Raw genomic sequence first — 18183 nt, 5'->3', positions numbered from 1 at the left:
AGCCTCAGATATCTCTGGGTGGGTTGAGGGATTACATGTAGACCAAGAAGCTAGGAATAGCCGTTGTCTACTGTGCAGACTGGAGAGCAGAGAAAAAGGGTCTTTTAAGACAAAGAAGAATAAAGCTTCTGGGCAGAAGGACAGAAATAAGAGATGGAGAGCATTTTAATTATAGTCTGTTCCAGAGGCCCAGTCAGCTGCACATTGCCTTGAGTACTGTGATACATCTGGTGCGCTTATAATAATTCATCCCTCCCTTCTAAACAAACTACAGTCAGTTTGTATTACTTGTAACCAAAAGAATACTATCTAATATGTGTGAACACATATTAAACTCATTGTGTGAAGCAAATTTGTGGGTTTTGTTTTCAAAAGAAATAGCTGTTTGATTGTCTCAGTTGGAGGAACTTTACAGTGTAGACCTGACCTTTGGGTTATAAGTACAGGGACTAGTCCAAGGCATGTGTTGGTAAATCCATGAATCCAATTTACCTAAAGCTCAATTCTTAGCATAACTCTAGCCTGATAACCACTTGCAAAATACTCAACATTGAATATAAGAAAGTTACAGCCAATAAGCTACTTGTGACTTGTGTAGCAGCTCCTTATACTTGGGAGTGTTTTATTGGAAGATACCTAAATTGCATTATATGGTCTATGGTAGAAACTGCTGGTTCACCATCCTCTTTCAGCTAAACCTACATTTCCCAGCCCTTCTTAGAAGGCAAGGCAAAGCTCTAGGATTAAGTTCCAACTCATGGAAGATAAGTAGAGGTGATGGGTAAAACTTCTGGAACATTCCTTAAAAGGAATGCCGCAAGGCTTTTTTTCTCCCTTTCTTTCCTGCTTCTGGAATGTGAACATGGTGCTAGAAGCAGGAATGGCCATGCTAGACCGCAAGATGAAGCCATGTGTTATAAATGAATATAAATGGGTATAAATGGATAGTAACAAGCTGGAAAAAGCCTGGATCCCCAGCCCTACTTAAATTTAGATCTTTCCATGTAATAAACCATCTTATTTAAGTCAATGTTACTTTGATATTTATTTCAGTAGTTGAACCAATACCCCAACTATAACATAGCCTTTGCATGGAAAACCAAAAATGAATGACTGTTTCCTACAAGAGGAATTGTAGCCATCATTCAACAAATGTTTATCAAGTCACCAAGGTCTTAATGTGAACAGCTGAGCAGCCTTGGAAAAACTGTTTAGGCTGGTGAAGCAATCCAGCCCATGTGAGTTGATGCGTGCCCAATGGAACACAGGGCATACAGCCCAGGGAAAGAAAGGTTCAGGATAGGCCAGAGAGCTGTCTTCGGACATAAGAATTCATGTGAAAGAGGGGATAGACTTGTTCTGTATGGACCTAAGGGGCTGAACTAAGGCCAACAGGTTTATGCAGGGCCTGAAGTGCTAAGATGTATAGAGTTCTACGTTGACCCAGTTGTTGGCTTCAAGTAACATAAACAGACTCTACAGTCTTAGGCAAAAATGAAATTTATAGGAATAATATTTGGGGGAATCTCAGAATTGACCAGAGACTAGAGAACTGGTTAGGAACCAAGAGTACTTTGGAGTGCTGGTTAGCAAGAAGTATAACCACAGCCATTGAGAAGGAAGGGTCTGGTGAGCATGACGAGTGACCTCTAACTGTTCCTCATGTCACTGAGTCATTTACTCAGGACTCAAAATCATGAGAGAGAGTCTGATGGTTGTACATGGATCATTTTCCATTCGCTGGCTGAACTTGGTGGAATAGGGGAAAATCTGTCCCTGTTGACCCTGGCATGGAAGTTAGGCACCACCTCCAAGAGGAACCCAGATATGATCAAACAAATATCCAGTGCTACCTCTTTGATGCTTTCAAAGCCGATGAATCTGTGACCAGTGTCTCAGGATTGGGAGGGATTAGTCCATTCAGACAAGTTATCTCCTCTCCACCTTCCTCATATATGCTCATACGCTCTTTGCTGAATGATTCTGACAACGAAAAGCTCCCTTCCTTCTTGTTGTTAAGATGAAATAAAGGCTGAGAGTTTAGACTCTCTACCTGGTACTCAAGACCCTCCAACTCTGGTCTCACTTTTGTAGAGTTAAGTCCTGTGAGTCTTCTGCAGACACCTTTCCTCCTGTCAGACTTATTCACTCAATGTCACCATTTTCTGACCCCACCAAAACATCTTGTGTTTATTCTCTTTTCTCCTCCCATCTATCTAAATGTTATCCATTCTTCACATTCCAGCTCAAATCCCACATCCTACATGAAACATTCCCAAGCCATCCCAGCCCGAAGTCATGTGTCTTTGGAAATTTTTGCCTCGACTCTTCATTAGGCAGTTAATCACTCCCCTTTTAGATGTTTTCTATTTCTTAGAATTGACACTTAAACCCCGTTAGACAATTTAGTTTTAAACATACTTATAGCTTCTCTCTCTGCGTAGATTACAATTTCTTAGAGACGTGGAGTATTTCTTATCCATCTTTGCATGTCCTGTAAAACTTAAAATTCTTTCCATATGGACCTATTTTTTTTTTTTTCTTAATTGACGGGAACACCAGAGGTGAGTGTGGTCTTCACCTCTTATTCAGGAATTTGGGGAAGGGGAAGCAGGGTAAGAAGAGAGCAGAGATATATCAGAACAATGACTTAGAATGGCTTTCCTGAGTATAATAATGATGTGAATGATTTAGATTTTTGTAGCTTTTTTGAGGTTTAATTGATGCATAATAAATCACACATATTTGAAGTACATAATTTGGTAAGTTTTGACCTAGGTATACATGCACGATAATATTGCTCTAATCAAGATAATAAAAATATCCATCATCCCTAAACATTTCCTCATTCACCTTTATAATCCCTCTTCTTCACTTCTGCCTCAAGCAGCCACTGATTTGTTTTGTGTCACGGTAGTTTGAATTTTCTAGAATATCATATGAAAGGAATCACTTGGTATGGGTTCTTTTGCGGGGGAGGGGTCTGGCTTCTCTCATTCGGCCTAACTGAGGTTCGTCCATGTTGCTGAACGTGTGACTAGCTCTCTTCTTTTTACTGCTGAGTTGTATGAAAAGATGGCTGCGTTCAGGCTAGTCGAGCAAAGGTTGGCGTGAACCCCAGGGTGCCAAGGAGGGTTGTGAGCAGAGCATAGGGCTCAAGCTGAAATGTCATGAACCAGAGGATACTGTCAAGGAAGACTTAATTTTCGATACCGTAACCAGAAAAATTAACCACCTCCCAGAAGCAGAAAGGAATCTATTTGAACATGGATCAGTACATATTGCACTCAATGCTGCTCTCCGTGGTCTAATAGCAAATAGTCTTTTTTGACGCATCTTAAATGTGATACAGGCTCGTACAGCTGCTGGCTTACCGATGGTCAGTGATCACATTTTTGACTGCGCATGCACCTTACAAAGGTTTTGTAAATCTACCTTTGAATGCAGGTGATTTGAATTGTGAAACCTGTACCATAACACAGGGTGGACTGGTTGGTCTTGGTTTTGGTGGTCTATACCCTGTTTTCTTGGCTATACCTGTGAATGGTGGCCTAGCAGCCAGTTATGAGTCAGCCTTGCTACCAGAAAAAGGAAACATCTTAACTTGCTGGACTAGAAGTTCTAAGCCTGCCTTTAGAAAGATGTTATTTCCCAATTTGCTCCAGACCCTGTTTGCAGCATACCTTGGATCTAGACAATATAAATTAGTTATAAAGGCTCTTCAGGTACCTGAACCTGGCCTAGAAATTCAGTGATTGTTAAACAACTTTTTACACAAAAATAAAATTGTAATGTATGGATAAATGTCTAATGTGTGAATAGAAAAAAAAAGAAATGAGGATGATAACAGGATGATAACAGGATAACAGGATGAAACTCACCCATGGAAGTTTATATATATATATATATATATATATATATATATGCGCCAACTTATATCAAAGTTGGCTTTTATATAATTTCCCACATAAACTAATCATAATTAGTTAGGTATTACTTAATGCGTTTAACGGATAAAGAACCTAAGACATAAAGAGATGAAAATGACTTGGCCAGGGGGTGCCTGGGTAGCTCAGTAGGTTAAGCACCCAACTCTTGATTTCAGCTCAGATCACGCTCCCAGGGTTTGTGGGGTTCGAGCCCTGCCTGCATCAGACTCCGCGTGGACAGTGCTGAGTCTGTTTGGGATTCTCTCTCTGCCCCTCCCCCACTTGTGAGCGTGTGAGCATGCTCTCTTTCTCTTAAAATAAGTAAACTTAAAAAAAGAGTTTAAAAAAGAAAATAACTTGGCCAGTGCCCTGTAAAGATAAAGGTTACACTTAGGTCTTCTGACTCTCAACCCATGGAAGCTCCAGTCTTTTTATAATGTAAACTCAGAAGGCAGATCCTATCACTTCCGCTGTATACAATTCCTTAGGGTTTTTAAATGTGGATCACAGTCAAGGACAGGGAATTATATAAAGTGTAATACCAGTAGGCAGAGATCATAGGAGACCATCCTAAAGGCCACTTACCACAGGCCCCTTCTCTTTGCCACGTGGCAGTGACACAAGTCTGGTAGGTTGGGGTTGTGATCAGAAGCTTCTGAAATATGGAATGAGGTGCCAAAGAGAGTGTTCCCAAGCCAATGATCTAATGGGAGACGTTGCCCTTCCCTCATGGAGAGAAAGTGAGATCTTAGTTCCTTTGTCCGTCATTGCACACTGGCAGCACCTTTTAAGTAGGAAGCACAGTCTGTGGGTAGGCCCACGGAAAGAAGGGAGGTGGGGTGCCTGGGTGGCCCTCTTAAGCTTTTGACTCTTGGTTTGTGAGTTCAAGCCCTGCATCATCGGGCTCTGTGCTGACAGTGCGGAGCCTGCTTGGGATTTCTCTCTCCCTCTCTCTCTGCCCTCCCCTGCTCATGCTCTCTCTCTCTGTCTCTCTCAAGGAGGGTAGGAAGGAAGAAAGAGAGAAAGAAAGAGAGAAAGAAAGAAAGAAAGAAAGAAAGAAAGAAAGAAAGAAAAAGAAAGAAAGAAAGCAAGCAGGCACTAGAGTTGGGCCAAGTAGTTTTCTTCTGCCTTCAAGATGACACCAGAAACATGTTCATATGGGGGCGCCTGAGTGGCTCAGTCGGTTAACTGTCCGACTTCTGCTCAGGTCATGATCTCATGGTCCGTGAGTTCAAGCCCCGCATTGGGCTCTGTGCTGACAGCTCAGAGCCTGGAGCCTGTTTCAGGTTCTGTGTCTCCCTCTCTCTGACCCTCCCCCATTCATGCTCTGTGTCTCTCTGTCTCGAAAATAAATAAAACATTAAAAAAATTTTTTTTAATAAATAAATAAATAAATAAATAAAACATGTTCACATGGAGTAGGCATCTCATTTATTTATTTATATTCACTTATCCTCCAATATTTACTCAGCATCTATCACATATCAGTCCCTCCGGTTGGCACTGCGGGCACAAGAGTTTCTTTTTTGAGAATTTACGTATTAATTTTTAAGGCCACAGGGTAGTGAAGAGATAGACACGGTGTTAGATCGGGCTCTCTAAGAAGCAGACACCAAGACGGGATTAGACAGGTAAGAGATTTCTTGGAGGAAATGCCTGTGAAGGACAAAGGGAGGGAAGCAGAGAAGGCTGGGGGAAGACATCGCAGGTCTGACATCTGTGCAGGAAAGCGGGAAGGCCAGAGGGGAGAGGACTGTCGTACAATTCCAAGAAGGGTTTGTTCAGGTCACTGCGAAGTCTTTGAGCCCAAGTCACCTATCAGAGGAGTACTGTGTATAATAGAAATGAACCTGGGAGCAGCCGGAGGGACATGTGGCCTCAGAACTAATAGAGCAATGGATCCTGAGGGACAGCAGCTGGGGATCTCAGCAGTATCTTTTCGCTTCTGTCCTGTGCATGCTGTAACGCGGTGTGGTTCATGTGATGATGGAGTAAGCATAGGTGCTAAAAAGAGCACAGATGAGGTGCACCTGATCCAGACTTTCCAGACATGTGCATTCCACTCTGCACATGTACCTATACGCACCCGTCTATGCGTACAAGATGTTCCCAGTGTTATTATTGGTTAAAGCCACCCACGAAGGAAACAACCATGTCTGTCAACCCAACGGATACACAGCGGTTTAGCTGGACAATAGAGTAGTTTCAGCGATGAAAATAAATGAGCCACAACTACACTCAGCAACTTGGGGAAGGGCCTGGAGTGTGTTCCAGGCAGAAGACAAAGGACAGAGGGGAAGTGTGTACAGGGCTCAGGGGTTGCAAACACCATGGAGTGACACTGAGGAGTGGCGAGAGGGATGGAGGTAGGTGTGTGTAGGTCGGGGTGGGGGGGTGGGGGGGGGGGCTACTGCAGAAGGAAGGGCCTTGTAACCAACTCCCTGTTGAGAGTTTGGACTTTACCTTCAGTGCAAAGGAAAAGCCACTGAAGTATTTAAGCTGCGGAGAAACTGAATCAGATGTACGTTTTCAGAAAGATCCTACGGCCTCAGTGTGGGGATATACCTCACAGTACCCAGATGGGTGGCAGTGAGGTGGGCAAAGAAAGGGTTCCTGGTTCTAGAGTGTTGCCTGTGGCACTTGTCCAGGGCTTGCAGCTGTTGGCTTCCAGCTGGAGTCAAATTTAATAGCACCGATTCCCAGGCTTGAAGGTGATCTTCCTGTCAGACCAAAGGCCCTCCTTTCTGCATGTAGGGCCTTTGCCTTAATCACTGAATCATTAACAATAGGAGGAGATTCTCCTATCTGGCTGCTCTCTAATGTCAACCAGGCATATTATGGATTGAAGATAAAGTGTCATCCTTGGTCCCAAAGGCCCTCTCATTTAGATGCTGAACATTTTGGGGGCAGAAGAAGAAAGAAAAAAAAAAAAGAATTTGTAAATAACTGATCACTGCAAAAGCTAACCCCTTAGGAATTCCCTTTCAGGAATCATTTAATGATAGCACTATATGTAATGATTCTTTAATTACTAAAATGACTTGTTCCATTTGCAATATTATAGAGGAGCACTGGGTTAACATGGTTGTTTAATATTTTCTTAGTAATTATGTATTTAGTATTAAGTTGTGGACTTCTTTATTCAAGTTGGGAGCTAAATTCCCAAGATATTTCCTGCGTATTCTCTTCAGGTCTTGGTAACCCTAGGCTGAAAGTTCAAGATGATTTATTGTAGGAGGTATCATCGGATAGCTCCCAATTATCTTGTAATTTTAATTGCGCGTAGGATTTTTTTTTTTCTTTTGGCAGCATAGATAGCTGCTGTTATTGTTGCCATTAAGTTTGTTTTTTTTTTTTTAATATGGGCAATTTGAAAAAAAAATAGAGATTATCTAATACTAAAATATTACATCCTGACTTGGTACGCTCTAAAGTATAAAATCTTCCTGATAGCTGCTTTTGAGGGGTTTGACTTCCTCCCAGACAATTTCTCCATCGCAAAAGATCATTTCCTTCCCGAATATGTTGTCTTTTGGAATCCCCTCTGCCTCCCACACGCTCGTACCCGCCCGTCATCTGCCTTAGTAAAAGGAAAGTCCAAAGAAGTTCGGATCAGATCAAGGACACAATTCTGTTTTGACCCTGAGTCAATGGGAGGGCTGCGTTAATAACTCTTGGATATAATTTAACGCCGATGGGCTTTGCTCCTTTTATCAAATCTGTGCAAGCCTTTCTTCTTATACTTAGGGCATTCTCCCCCACACGAATCAACAGAGCCCTAGCAGCACCGGCGAGATGATCCTCGCAGAGGGCTGGACTTTGAGATGATACTTGTATATTGATCTTCTTACCAGGAAGTGTTGACTAGCGTTGTCATGACACCCAGTTTTCAACATTCTTTGGGCAGCCAGATCATTCAGGTGGTGGATCCTCACAGGCTTTAGGACTATCACTTTCTTTCTTTGGGTTAAAGCCCTGAGTAGGGAGACTATTTAGAGCAATGAAAGATACCCTGTCAGTTTTTCAGAAGATTATAATCTCGCTGTGAAGGTTTATGAAGCTAAGACACCCTGAGACAAAAATACTAATACATTGAATTGTAATAGAAGTTTCATGAATTAGGAGCTGAGGAAATACCACATGGAGGCGGGACCAGAACCAAGGAAAGTCAGTCCAGAACGTCTATTGAAGAGAAACCTGGGATCCATTGTTGCCTCACCGGCTACCCGGCAAGTATCCAATCAGTCACCAACTCCTACAGATTCTATCCCCTCACACCCCTTCCCTCAACTTCTGCCAGCCCCCATCCCCTCTTCGGCCTGTGCCACGCCCTCTGAGCTTGACACAGCTCCTGCACTTGCCCCCTCTGAATCCATTAGGGTCTGATTACCTTCTGCCTGTTCATGTCCAGCCTTAAAACTGCTCTTTGCTGAGCAGGCCCGGCTTGCACATGTCTTGGGCCTCACCCTGAGCGACGGCCCCCTAGTTTATTTTGCCGGGTGCTCCCGCTCGCTTTATACAGCGCCTCCCCTGGGGAAGCCTCGTCCCCTGAAGACCCCTTCAGATGCTTCCTCGTCCCCCTGCACGTCTTCAGCTCACAGCCTTTGTTCCTTTTACTGAATCTAAACTCCTTCCAGGTGCGTTCCGGATTTGGCACTTGCGGAGCAAGAACACAGAGCTGTTTCACACCTCCGACATTATCGACATTTAACATTAACGTCCCCCAATGTCGGCTGTTGAAGACATTGTAACAACGTCAGAAGAAAAACTAAGCTCTTCCCTAAGTGAAGATGCAGCAAGGATTTTGTTTTTTTAAAGTTCAAAAATATAGTATTTCTTCCTAAAAGAGATCTCACTTTTTTTTTTTTTTTTTTTTTTTTTTTTTTTTTTTTTTTGCAGGGGAGGGGAGGCAGAGGAGAAAGTGAGGAAACATTCCATTGAGGCAACCTTTGCTTCACTTTTTTTTTCTTATAAAGTGGAGCCCAAATCTGAGCCGTCTCCCCCACCTAAAAACTTTCTTGATCAAAATTAGAAGAATGATTAGGAAATTAGTGGATCAAAAGAGCTCCAAAAATGCCTGACCTAATAACATATGTATGTTGCGCAAAGTGTTTCACGCCGGAGGGCACTCTGCCAATGTCATGTGGGAGATGACCCTATAACGGTCTACAAGGGTGGGTGACGGTGTGTGCAAGGGGGTTTGGAACTACCAGAGTTCAGGAGCGCCTGGGTGGCTCAGTCTGTTGGGCGACCCACTTGGGCTCAGGTCATGATCTTGTGCCTTGTGAGTTCGAGCCCCGCATGGGGCTCTGTGCTGACAGCTCAGAACCTGGAGCCTGCTTTGGATCCTGTGTCTCCCTCTCTCTGCTCCTCCCCCTCCTTGCTTGCTTCCTGTCTCTCAAAAATAAACATTTTTTTCTTTTTAAAGAAACGCCAGTGAGTTCACTAGTAAGACATTAAACACAAAATAAGTTTGAAATGTGACTTGGGTCTGGGCCATCAGCTGAGGAACAAATATGGACGCTGAGCCGTCAGGCAGAGAAATGGCGGTGTCCTTTCCTCAGGGAGAAGATGATAGGCTGAGGAGAGTGATGACTGACAGCTTAAAATATGACTTGGCTGGACTGTGGGATTATTTTCTCCATTAACTGAACACATGCACATTTCTTCACTTTTTGAGAGTTGCCTTTAGGTGAAGGAGGCCTGTCTTTGACATATCTTTGAGAATTAACGACCTTGTGTGAGCTCAAGGTAAAGCCTTATTATACAGTAATATAAAATAAGAAGGTAAAAAAAATGATTAAACTGCCCCAGGGCATATGCTGAAGTTACTTTGTAGAAATAGGGTTGGATTTCAACTTCTGTCCTTATTTCTTCTTTTCTATTGTCTCTCATAAAGCCTTACTTGAAGATGAATCAAGATGTCTGGTTAACCAAATCTTAAATCCATACCATATACAATGTTTGGGAGACGCTATGTGGCGGAATAATTTTTTTCTTGTATAACTGAAGTTTTGGATCCTTTCACTAATATCACTCACCTCATTGCCCCTTTCTCCCAGCTCCTGGCTATTAGAATCTCTGCTTCTAGGAGTTCGACTATTTCAGATGCCTCATGTAAGTGATACGTAGCATTTGCCTTTTTGTGTCCGTATTTGTCCTTCAGTTTCACCCGCGTTATCTCAAATGGCAAGATTTCCTTCTTTTTTAAGTCTGACTACTATTCCATTGTACCCCATTTTCTTTATCTGCCCACAGACATTTAGGTTACTTTGATGGCTCAGTCAATGCGAATAATGCTGCAATGAACATAGGAGTACAGGTATCTCTTCAAGGTCTGATTTCAATTCCTTTATTTATTAAAAAAAAATTTTTTAATGTTTATTTATTTTGGAGAGAGAGCGAGAGAGAGCGCAAATGGCGGGAGGGACAGAGAGAGAGGGAGACAGAATTTGAAGCAGGTTCCAGGCTCTGAGCTGTCAGCACAGAGCCCAACGCAGGGCTCGAATCCACGGACTGGACCGTGAGATCGTGACCTGAGCCAAAGTTGGACATTCACCCGACTGAGCCACCCAGGCGGCTCTCAATTCCTTTATATATGAAACCAGAAGAGGGATTGCTGGATCATATGGGAGTTCTGTCTTTGATTTCTTGAGGAGTCTCCGTACTGTTTTCCATAGTGGCTGCACCAATTTATATCCCCACCAACAACGTAGAAGGGTTTCCTTTTTTCCACATCCTCGCCAACACCTGATAACTCCTGACACCATTCTAACAGGTGTGAGGTGATAGGTCATTGTAGTTTTGATCTGCATTTCCCAGATGATTAGTGATATTGAGTACATTTTCACATACCTGGCGGTCCTCCTTTCTTTGCCCATTTTTAAACCAGGTAATCATTTTTGTTTGTTGCTGTTTTTGTTATTGACTTGTATGAGCTCCTTAAATGTTTTGGATATTAACCTCTTATCAGACATATAGTTTGCAAATATTTTCTCCCAATCTGTAGGTTGCCTTATCATTCTGTTGATTATTTCCTTCGCTGTGCAGAAGCTTTACAGTATCATGTAGTCCCATTTGTCTATTTTGCATTTGTTGCCCGTGCTCTTGGTGTCATGCAAAATATCGTTACCAGGGCCAACATCAAGAAGTTTTTTTCAAAGAGTTTTATGGTTGCAGGTCTCATATTTAAGACTTTAGTCTATCTTGAGTTGATTTTTGAGTGTGGTGTAAGATAAGGGTCTGATTTCATTCTTTTGCATGTAGATATCCAATTTTCCCAAAGCCATATATTAAAAAGACTGTCTTGGGGCGCCTGGATGGCTCAGTCAGTTAAGTGTCCGACTTTGGATTACAGCTCAGGTCATGATCTCACGGGTTCATGGGCTCGAGCCTCGTGTTGGGCTCTGTGCTGACAGTGTGGAGCCTGCTTGGGATTCTCTCATTCTCTCTCTCTCTGCCTGTCCCCCTCTCATGCTCTCTGTCTCAAGATAAATAAACTTAAAAATAAAATAAAATAAAATAAAATAAAATGACTGTCTTTTTTCCATTGTGTATTCTTAGGTCCTTGTCAAAATCAGATGACCATTGGTTGACCATATATGTGTGTTTATTTCTGGGTTCTCTATTCTGTTTGGTCTATATGTCTGTTTTTATGCCAGTACCCTACTGTTTTAATTACTATAGCTTTGTAACATAGTTAGAAATTAGGATGTATGATGCCTTCCACCTTTGTTCTTCTTGTTCAGATTTGCTTTCACTATTCTCTTGTGGTTCCATACGAATTTAAAATTTTTTTTCCCATTTCTCTAAAAATTGTCATTGGGCTTTGCTAGGGATTGCACTAAATCTGTAAATCACTTTGGGTAGTCTGGGCTTTTTAACATTACTTCTTCTAATCCATGAACATGGATATCTTTTCATCTGTGACTGCTTCAATTTCTTTCATCAGTGTTTTATAGTTTTAGCGTACAGATTTTTTATCTTCTTGGTTAAGCTTATTCCTAAGTACCAGAGTAATTTTGATACATTAACTACTACAGTGATATTTTATAACTCTAAATGCTGACTTACATACATAGTACAAAACTCAAAGAATCTTTTGGTGAATTTAAATTTGTACTTATAACAGGAAGACACTAAATTTGCATCAGCTTTCCCTGGGATTTTATCATTTTATAATGAACCCATGAGCATTCTGGTGCTGTGCTTTAAAAAAGAAGAAGTTGAAGGGGGCAAATCAGGGCAGCTGCCCTTCCTCTTCTTCTCCGAAGAAATGGAGTGAGCCTGTGGGCAGCCACCAGATCGGGAAGGCTGGGGGTGCTGTGTTGAGGCATTAAGTAATCAGGCTAATTTCCTTATGCCAATTGACCCCCCTCACTCATCCCTGGGTATTAGCTAGGAAAAACTATGGAGCTTCCAAGAGGAAATACTGAAAGTTGAAGTCAACTGGTGGTAGTGCCCTGGCCTTTGGTTTGTCCTATTACTTTGGGGTCTGTGTTTTCTCATTCCCAAAATGGGATATGTGGCTGATAACAGGAGGGACACCTGAAGTAGGGACCATCTTGGAACACCTGTATCTCACTTCTAGAGGTTCAAAAATTCTTTGCTTTCTTCTGTAATTTATTTATAATATTCTTTTTTTTTTTTTTAACCAAAAGTGAAATTAGTCAGCACTAACCAGGTGATTTGTATTAATGCCTGTGTAGTTTTTCTTTGGAAGAATACAGATTGTGGAGAAGCGCAAGAATAGAAAATGTTAAAACCCAAATATCACAGAGTAGGCGTGTTCAAATCATCTTTATCTTTGGTGGGAGCTGGGAGGTAAGCTACGGGAAATACTAAGGAAGGTCTCTGGATAAGGTGACAAAGGGACTCTAAGTTTACATGGGAAAACCTGGTAAATAATATTATTATTAGCACCTTAGTCTGTGTGGTAGGAGACAGGCAGAGGCTGGACTAAGTATGGGCTCAGCCTTCCTATGTGGATCCAAATTTTCTCTATTACTGTTTGACCTGGGCCTAGTTACATAACCTTTGCGTGCCTGTATCTTTGAATCCCTAAAGTGGGAGTTAATAATAGTACGTGCCTCATAAAGCAAGAATTTTTGGAGAGGCATGTAAAAACCTTAGCGTGGTGCCTGACACACAGTAAGTGCTCAGTAAGTTTTACCTCGTATCATTAAAGCACTTTGAAGGCAAACATTTCACCTACAGGCCCTTTTAATGGGACAAGCATGGGCAGGGGCGACAATGGCCACACGCTCAGTTTCTAAGGAGTGGCGCTGGAGAAAACGCACTTTATACAATGCCTGCCAGGGAAAGTACAGCCAATGGTTGGAGGGAAAGGTGAGCCCTGCGTGCCTGTTTTGGGGGTAAAGGGAATGCACCACGAGACTCTCCTCCCTCCAGAGCACGCTCAGGCTCCCAGACGGTTACTAAACGGCTTTCCAAGTTCTCAGCTGGTCCTCTAAATGAACACTGAGCAAACATTTAAAGAATATCGGTTTGAGCCAAAGTATTAGTCTGCCCTTGGCAACAACACGTGGGTCAGACCGGGCTCACACAACAACAGATGCCTGTGTCGCGCCTCACTTTGTCTGTGCAGGCATCGTTGTCAGCGGTTTACGTGCATCAGCTCACTCAAAGGCATCGCGGTCCTGGGAAGTAGGTGCCCTTCACATCCCCTTTCCGCAGCAGCCTGCCAAGGTCAGGCTGCCGGCGAGGAAGGGGCCTGACCCGACCCCGCGCGCAGCGGCTCACAGTCTGCGCCTTGCGCCCACCTCGCAGGGGAAGGGACCTGGGAATCCGCGCCTGCAGCCGCGTGAGGTCGGCTGTGGGCAGGGGGCGCGAGGGGCAGGGTGCACCAAGCATTCCCTGCGCGCAGAACCGTAGTCCTTGGCCGGAACGTTCTGGAACTCCCCTGCGCAACCAGAGGCGGGGAGAGCCCAGGTCCAGCCGCGACCCCGCCCGGAGCAGCGTGGACGCCTAAAAGGTCCCCCGCGCCGAGAAGTCGCGGGAGAGGGGCGCGCGCACGGACGAGACCGCACTGTTTAGCGCACGCGCACACGAAGGCGCACGCTCGCCCGCCGCCCAGGATGAGACGGAAGGCATGGAAAGTTCCAGCTGGTTCGAGAACCGTAGGTAGCTGGAACGGCGGCGGCAGGGTCGGAGGCGGAGTGCGGCCCGTACTGGCCCCTCCTGGCTGGGCTCGCGGAGCCGCCCCCACGCGGGGGCTACGGGGCCGGGGGGTCCCGGCGGGGATGGCGAGCCTGGGGGGGGAAAGAGACTGTCGAGGGGGCGCGGCGCGGCCGCCTTAAGGAGGGGGCGGGGCGGGCGTGCGAGGGGGGGCGGGGCGCGCCGAGGGGGCGTGGCGGGCCGTCTGCGCAGCTGCCAGAGCCTTAAAGCCCGGGCTCGCGCGGCCGGAGCGTGCTTTCGCCGCCCGGGAGCCTTTCGGCCCAGCAGTCCGTCAGGCCCCCGCGGTTCCCTCCCCTCCTGCGTCCCGTGAACCGGCTCGGTCCGGAGCCGCGCGCGGAGCGTTCGGGCATGCCCCGCTACGAGCTGGCTTTGATCCTGAAAGCCATGCAGCGGGTAAGTGACCTTCCCCCCCCCCACCCAGAGCCCGCCTTCCCGCGCGGGCGCCCCCCCCACCCCCAGCCGCTAGGCCGTCGCCCCCCGCCCTCCCCGCGCGGCCGGGGGGAGGCCGGGGCCGCGGGCGGGCTGCGGGCGGCGGGCGTCCGCGCTGAGGGGGCGCGCGTGGGCCGGCCGGCGCGGCGAGGCCCCGTGCGCGCGGGAGGCGGGGGTGTGCCCGCGCGGGAGCGCGGCCGCGGGAGGGTGTGCCTCGCACGCGGCCGGCCGGCGGGGCGGGCGGGGGGCGGGGCGGCCGCGGGAGTCCCTGGAAGGTCCGCGGGAGGACACGCGCGAGCGTCCGGCCCCGCTCCCGTCGTCGCGAAGCCGCCTCGTCGCTGGTCCCGCCGCCGCCGCCGCCGCCCGCTCCGCCGCCCGCTCCGCCGCCCGCCTCCACACTAGCGCCCGCCGGCCGCCCCGGAGCCGTCCGCGCTCAATAAAACGTCCTCCACAGCGTGTTTGTGCAGTTATCTGGACCACGGGCGTTTGTAACCGGTCTCACGTTAAAAAAAAAATCTTTGACTTTTCTTTTTCTGACTTCAGCGAAAATCCTGCTCCGGGTGCCCTTAGCCCGGTTTCATTCATCCAAGTTGTGGCCTTTTTTGCGCCTTCCGGAAGAAATTTTTTCTCCCCCTGCTTTTGATTGCTCTGGAGGTAGGGAATTTCAGGTCTGGAGGGATGCTAAGCGAACCTGCAGCCCGTTCATTGCAAGTGATGGTGTGGCCGAGGACAGGGCCCCGCGGCCGGAAGGCAGCTCTTCGTCCTCTGTTCTGGGTCAGGTACTCCACCAGCCTTCGCCGAAATCCCCATTCTTCCCGTGAATTCGGTAACGTAGAGTGTGGTGTGTGCCCCCCACCCCCACCCCCAAGCCCAGGTATAATAAAAAAAATAATGATAATAAAACCTGTACCACGTCTGAACTTGGGAAGCAGAGCTGTCTGCAGCTAGATAATCACGCTCTGGGTCAATTTTGAGGAGTAGCTATTCAGTGAAGTTTGGTTCAGCTTATTTCAGGCTGGGATCATGGTCCAACCTCTGTAGAAAAACTGGCAGTCAGGGAGCGGTAGGAAGTTGCTACAGTCTTGGCACTATAAAGTGGGAAAGGACACCAGTGCCTCTTGATCAGGTCCGGAGAGTCTGGTGAGGCATGCCATTGTGTCCCCAGCTTCGTTCTTCCAGAATTTGGAAGAAGATAGGATTGTGTTGTTTAACCTCTGGAGTATCTCCGACCCCCAACCCCGGGTCTTCTGTCTCCATGCTAAGACATTATGCCTAAAGAGAAGAGGAACGAGGGATGACAAAAAGCACATTTTTTAAAAGGATACGTTTTTAACTATGTAGAAATTGGTTAGGCCCTGCCCTTTAATCTGTGCTTCTGAGGCGATACCATAGAGCTTGGGAAACGTGTTTTATTGACATTTATTTTACCTCGTTTTGGGACCAAACAGGTGATCGCTAAAGAGTCCGAGTATAGACCTAATGTTTGTTCATTCCATAAACCTTTGAAATGAAAACGCTGCACTTTGTCTTCAGCATAGCTGCCAAGTACATTGGGTAGTTCACATGGCTCCAAGTAGATTAGTTAAATGTTTTGCCTTTGCCATGTTCTATGTATTTTTTTGTGTTCTGTTTTTTGTATGCTCCTCTATGTGGCGCAGACATTTTTTACTTTAGTGCTAGTTTGGGGAAAATAATTCAATAGTTTCTTTGAAATTCAAGGGGGTGGGGCGACCCACTAGCAGATAATCAAGGTGAACTCCTCCCTGGAGGAGGAGGCCTCCGTGGCCTCTGATAGGACATCGTAACAGTGGTGAAGTTGTGTTGAATTCCTTGACCTGAATAAAAGTAAGATTAAACAACAGCAAAAATACCTTTTCCCCCCCCTCCCATAAAACTAGTTTTGGAGGAGGTTGTGAATGTGTAACAAACAGACTTCCTGGTTTTGAACAGTTTTGTTTTCAGTTTAGGAATTGGATTCTAAAATAGCATCAGTGCTTGGGAAAATGAATGAAAAAGTGAACGTTAGGTATGTAATGCAAAATGCCACTTGTGAGCTTGAACACCTTTGGCAGGCCTGGGAAACCTCCGTTCCAGTCTGTGGCAGTTTGTTTCTGCTGCAGGAAGCCTCTTGTAACTTCTCAATTCCAAGTTGCATGTTTTTCATATTTTTAGATTCTGAAACCCCCTCTAATGGTGATGGTTTATCCCCCCCCCCCCCCCCCCCCCCCCCCCGTCTCCCACAACCAACCATTTATGTGTCTTGGAATTGAGGAAATGGGTTTATGTTGACCGTTCTTAACAGGAGACATGGAAGTTGAGACTGTTTTTTCCAGCTTTTTGTTTTTTGGATTCCCAGAGAGGTCTTCCTCTTTGTTTCTTTTTTGTGGTACTCTGGAAGCCTGAAGAGCATTCCTAGTCTCTTTGGAGTATGTTACTCTCCCCTCCCCTATTTTATTTCCTTTGACTCCTAGCTGGGCTCCTTAAAAATGAGCAAACAAGAACTTTTAAAATTAAAACACACAATACCGTGTTGAGGCTCAGCATCTCGTGTAGCGGAGACCCAGTGCACTGTAGTACAGTCACTTGTGGGAGTTTCCGTTGACAGATTTCAGGGTGTAGCGTACAGCACGAGTCCTTATTCAGCTATACAATTTTGTGTTGATCAGTCCCTTAGAATTTCCAGTGCTGTGTTCTTTCTCAGTTTGCAACTGGAAGTTAAAGGAGTCTCTGTTTTTGTTGCATTTCCCAGTTTATACATTCATGAATGTAGTTAGTTACCAGTCCTTCCAAGACCAAATTTATTTGGCAGATGCCATTTAGCTTGAAGTTTGTTTTAATGTGTGTATATAAAAAAAAGTGGTCATATTTTTGTTTCTCCCCGACTTTTAATTTAGCATGAAAAGTAGGTGAAAGTGTGGCTAAATTCTGAAATTAGAAATGGTAAAGTAATGGATGTTGTGAAACCAGGCCTTTAAAGGTGATGACTAAAGCCATTTGAAAAGATGGTTGGTTGCTTAGATCATTCTTAGATTATATTTATAGGAGGGTTTCCAGAATAAAAAGATTGGAATCTTGATATACCTATATCAGGTAGCATCGGAGTTTTCTGACGACTGAGAAACTGAGATGGAGAGTCCCTTCTTCACCTCCACCTTGTCCTCTTGCAGTGGGAACACTCAAGTAGAGAGAGGAGGGGTGATGCATTTCGGGTGAGGTCTGACACTGACTCCTGAGGACCTTTCTCTGGCGAGTTTGAGAAAATGGCTGCTGTCCTTTCATTTCACCTTGAAATTAGATTTTAAAGATTGGTATTTAATTTCAGTTAGGCGGAAGACAGCTGCCAATATGTGAATGATAAAGCCACGTGCTGTGTAAGAAAAGCCTAGGAAAAGCTGTGTAAATTGTGTAAAATTTTTACTTTTAGGATGGGTTCAGGAAGAAGAATTTTGAGATGAAAAAATCTATGCAGAACATTTATATTCTGTGGTTGCTTTGCTTAGGAAGTTTTTTTTTTAAGTTTAGGAACATTTTAATTGTCATGTGTTAGTTTGTTTCCCAGAGTTGGCATGTTTAAAGTTGTGAAAACCCTGAGCAAATATCTTTTCCTGAAGTTTTCCCATGGCTACTC

At 45.2% G+C, this 18183-nt stretch overlaps 2 protein-coding genes and 1 pseudogene across 3 annotated transcripts in view; all 3 read left to right on the top strand.

Annotated features, from left to right (window-relative positions):
- Positions 1-862: 862 nt before the first annotated feature.
- On the top strand, positions 863-3755 carry LOC102949731 (annotated as a pseudogene).
- Positions 3756-13909: 10154 nt separating this feature from the next.
- Positions 13910-18183, top strand: part of MRPS6 (mitochondrial ribosomal protein S6) — a 67122-nt gene continuing 62848 nt past the window's right edge. The window contains exon 1 of one of the 2 annotated variants that reach the window (XM_042956808.1): positions 13910-14068. In XM_042956808.1, coding sequence (XP_042812742.1) covers positions 14027-14068 — 42 coding nt within the window. In that variant the 5' untranslated portion in view covers positions 13910-14026. Of the gene's footprint in view, positions 14069-14445; positions 14520-18183 lie in introns of those variants that run through there. The other variant, XM_042956807.1, reaches the window with a different exon arrangement.
- Positions 14444-18183, top strand: part of SLC5A3 (solute carrier family 5 member 3) — a 34344-nt gene continuing 30604 nt past the window's right edge. The window contains exon 1 of the mRNA XM_042956805.1: positions 14444-14519. The gene's annotated coding sequence lies outside the window, so the exon portion shown is untranslated. The remainder of the gene's footprint in view (positions 14520-18183) is intronic.

This window comes from Panthera tigris, chromosome C2 (genome assembly GCF_018350195.1).
Source record: "Panthera tigris isolate Pti1 chromosome C2, P.tigris_Pti1_mat1.1, whole genome shotgun sequence".
Classification (NCBI taxonomy): Eukaryota; Metazoa; Chordata; class Mammalia; order Carnivora; family Felidae; genus Panthera; species Panthera tigris.
Note: the sequence above shows the minus strand (reverse complement) of the source record. Positions and strands in the feature narration are given on the sequence as shown.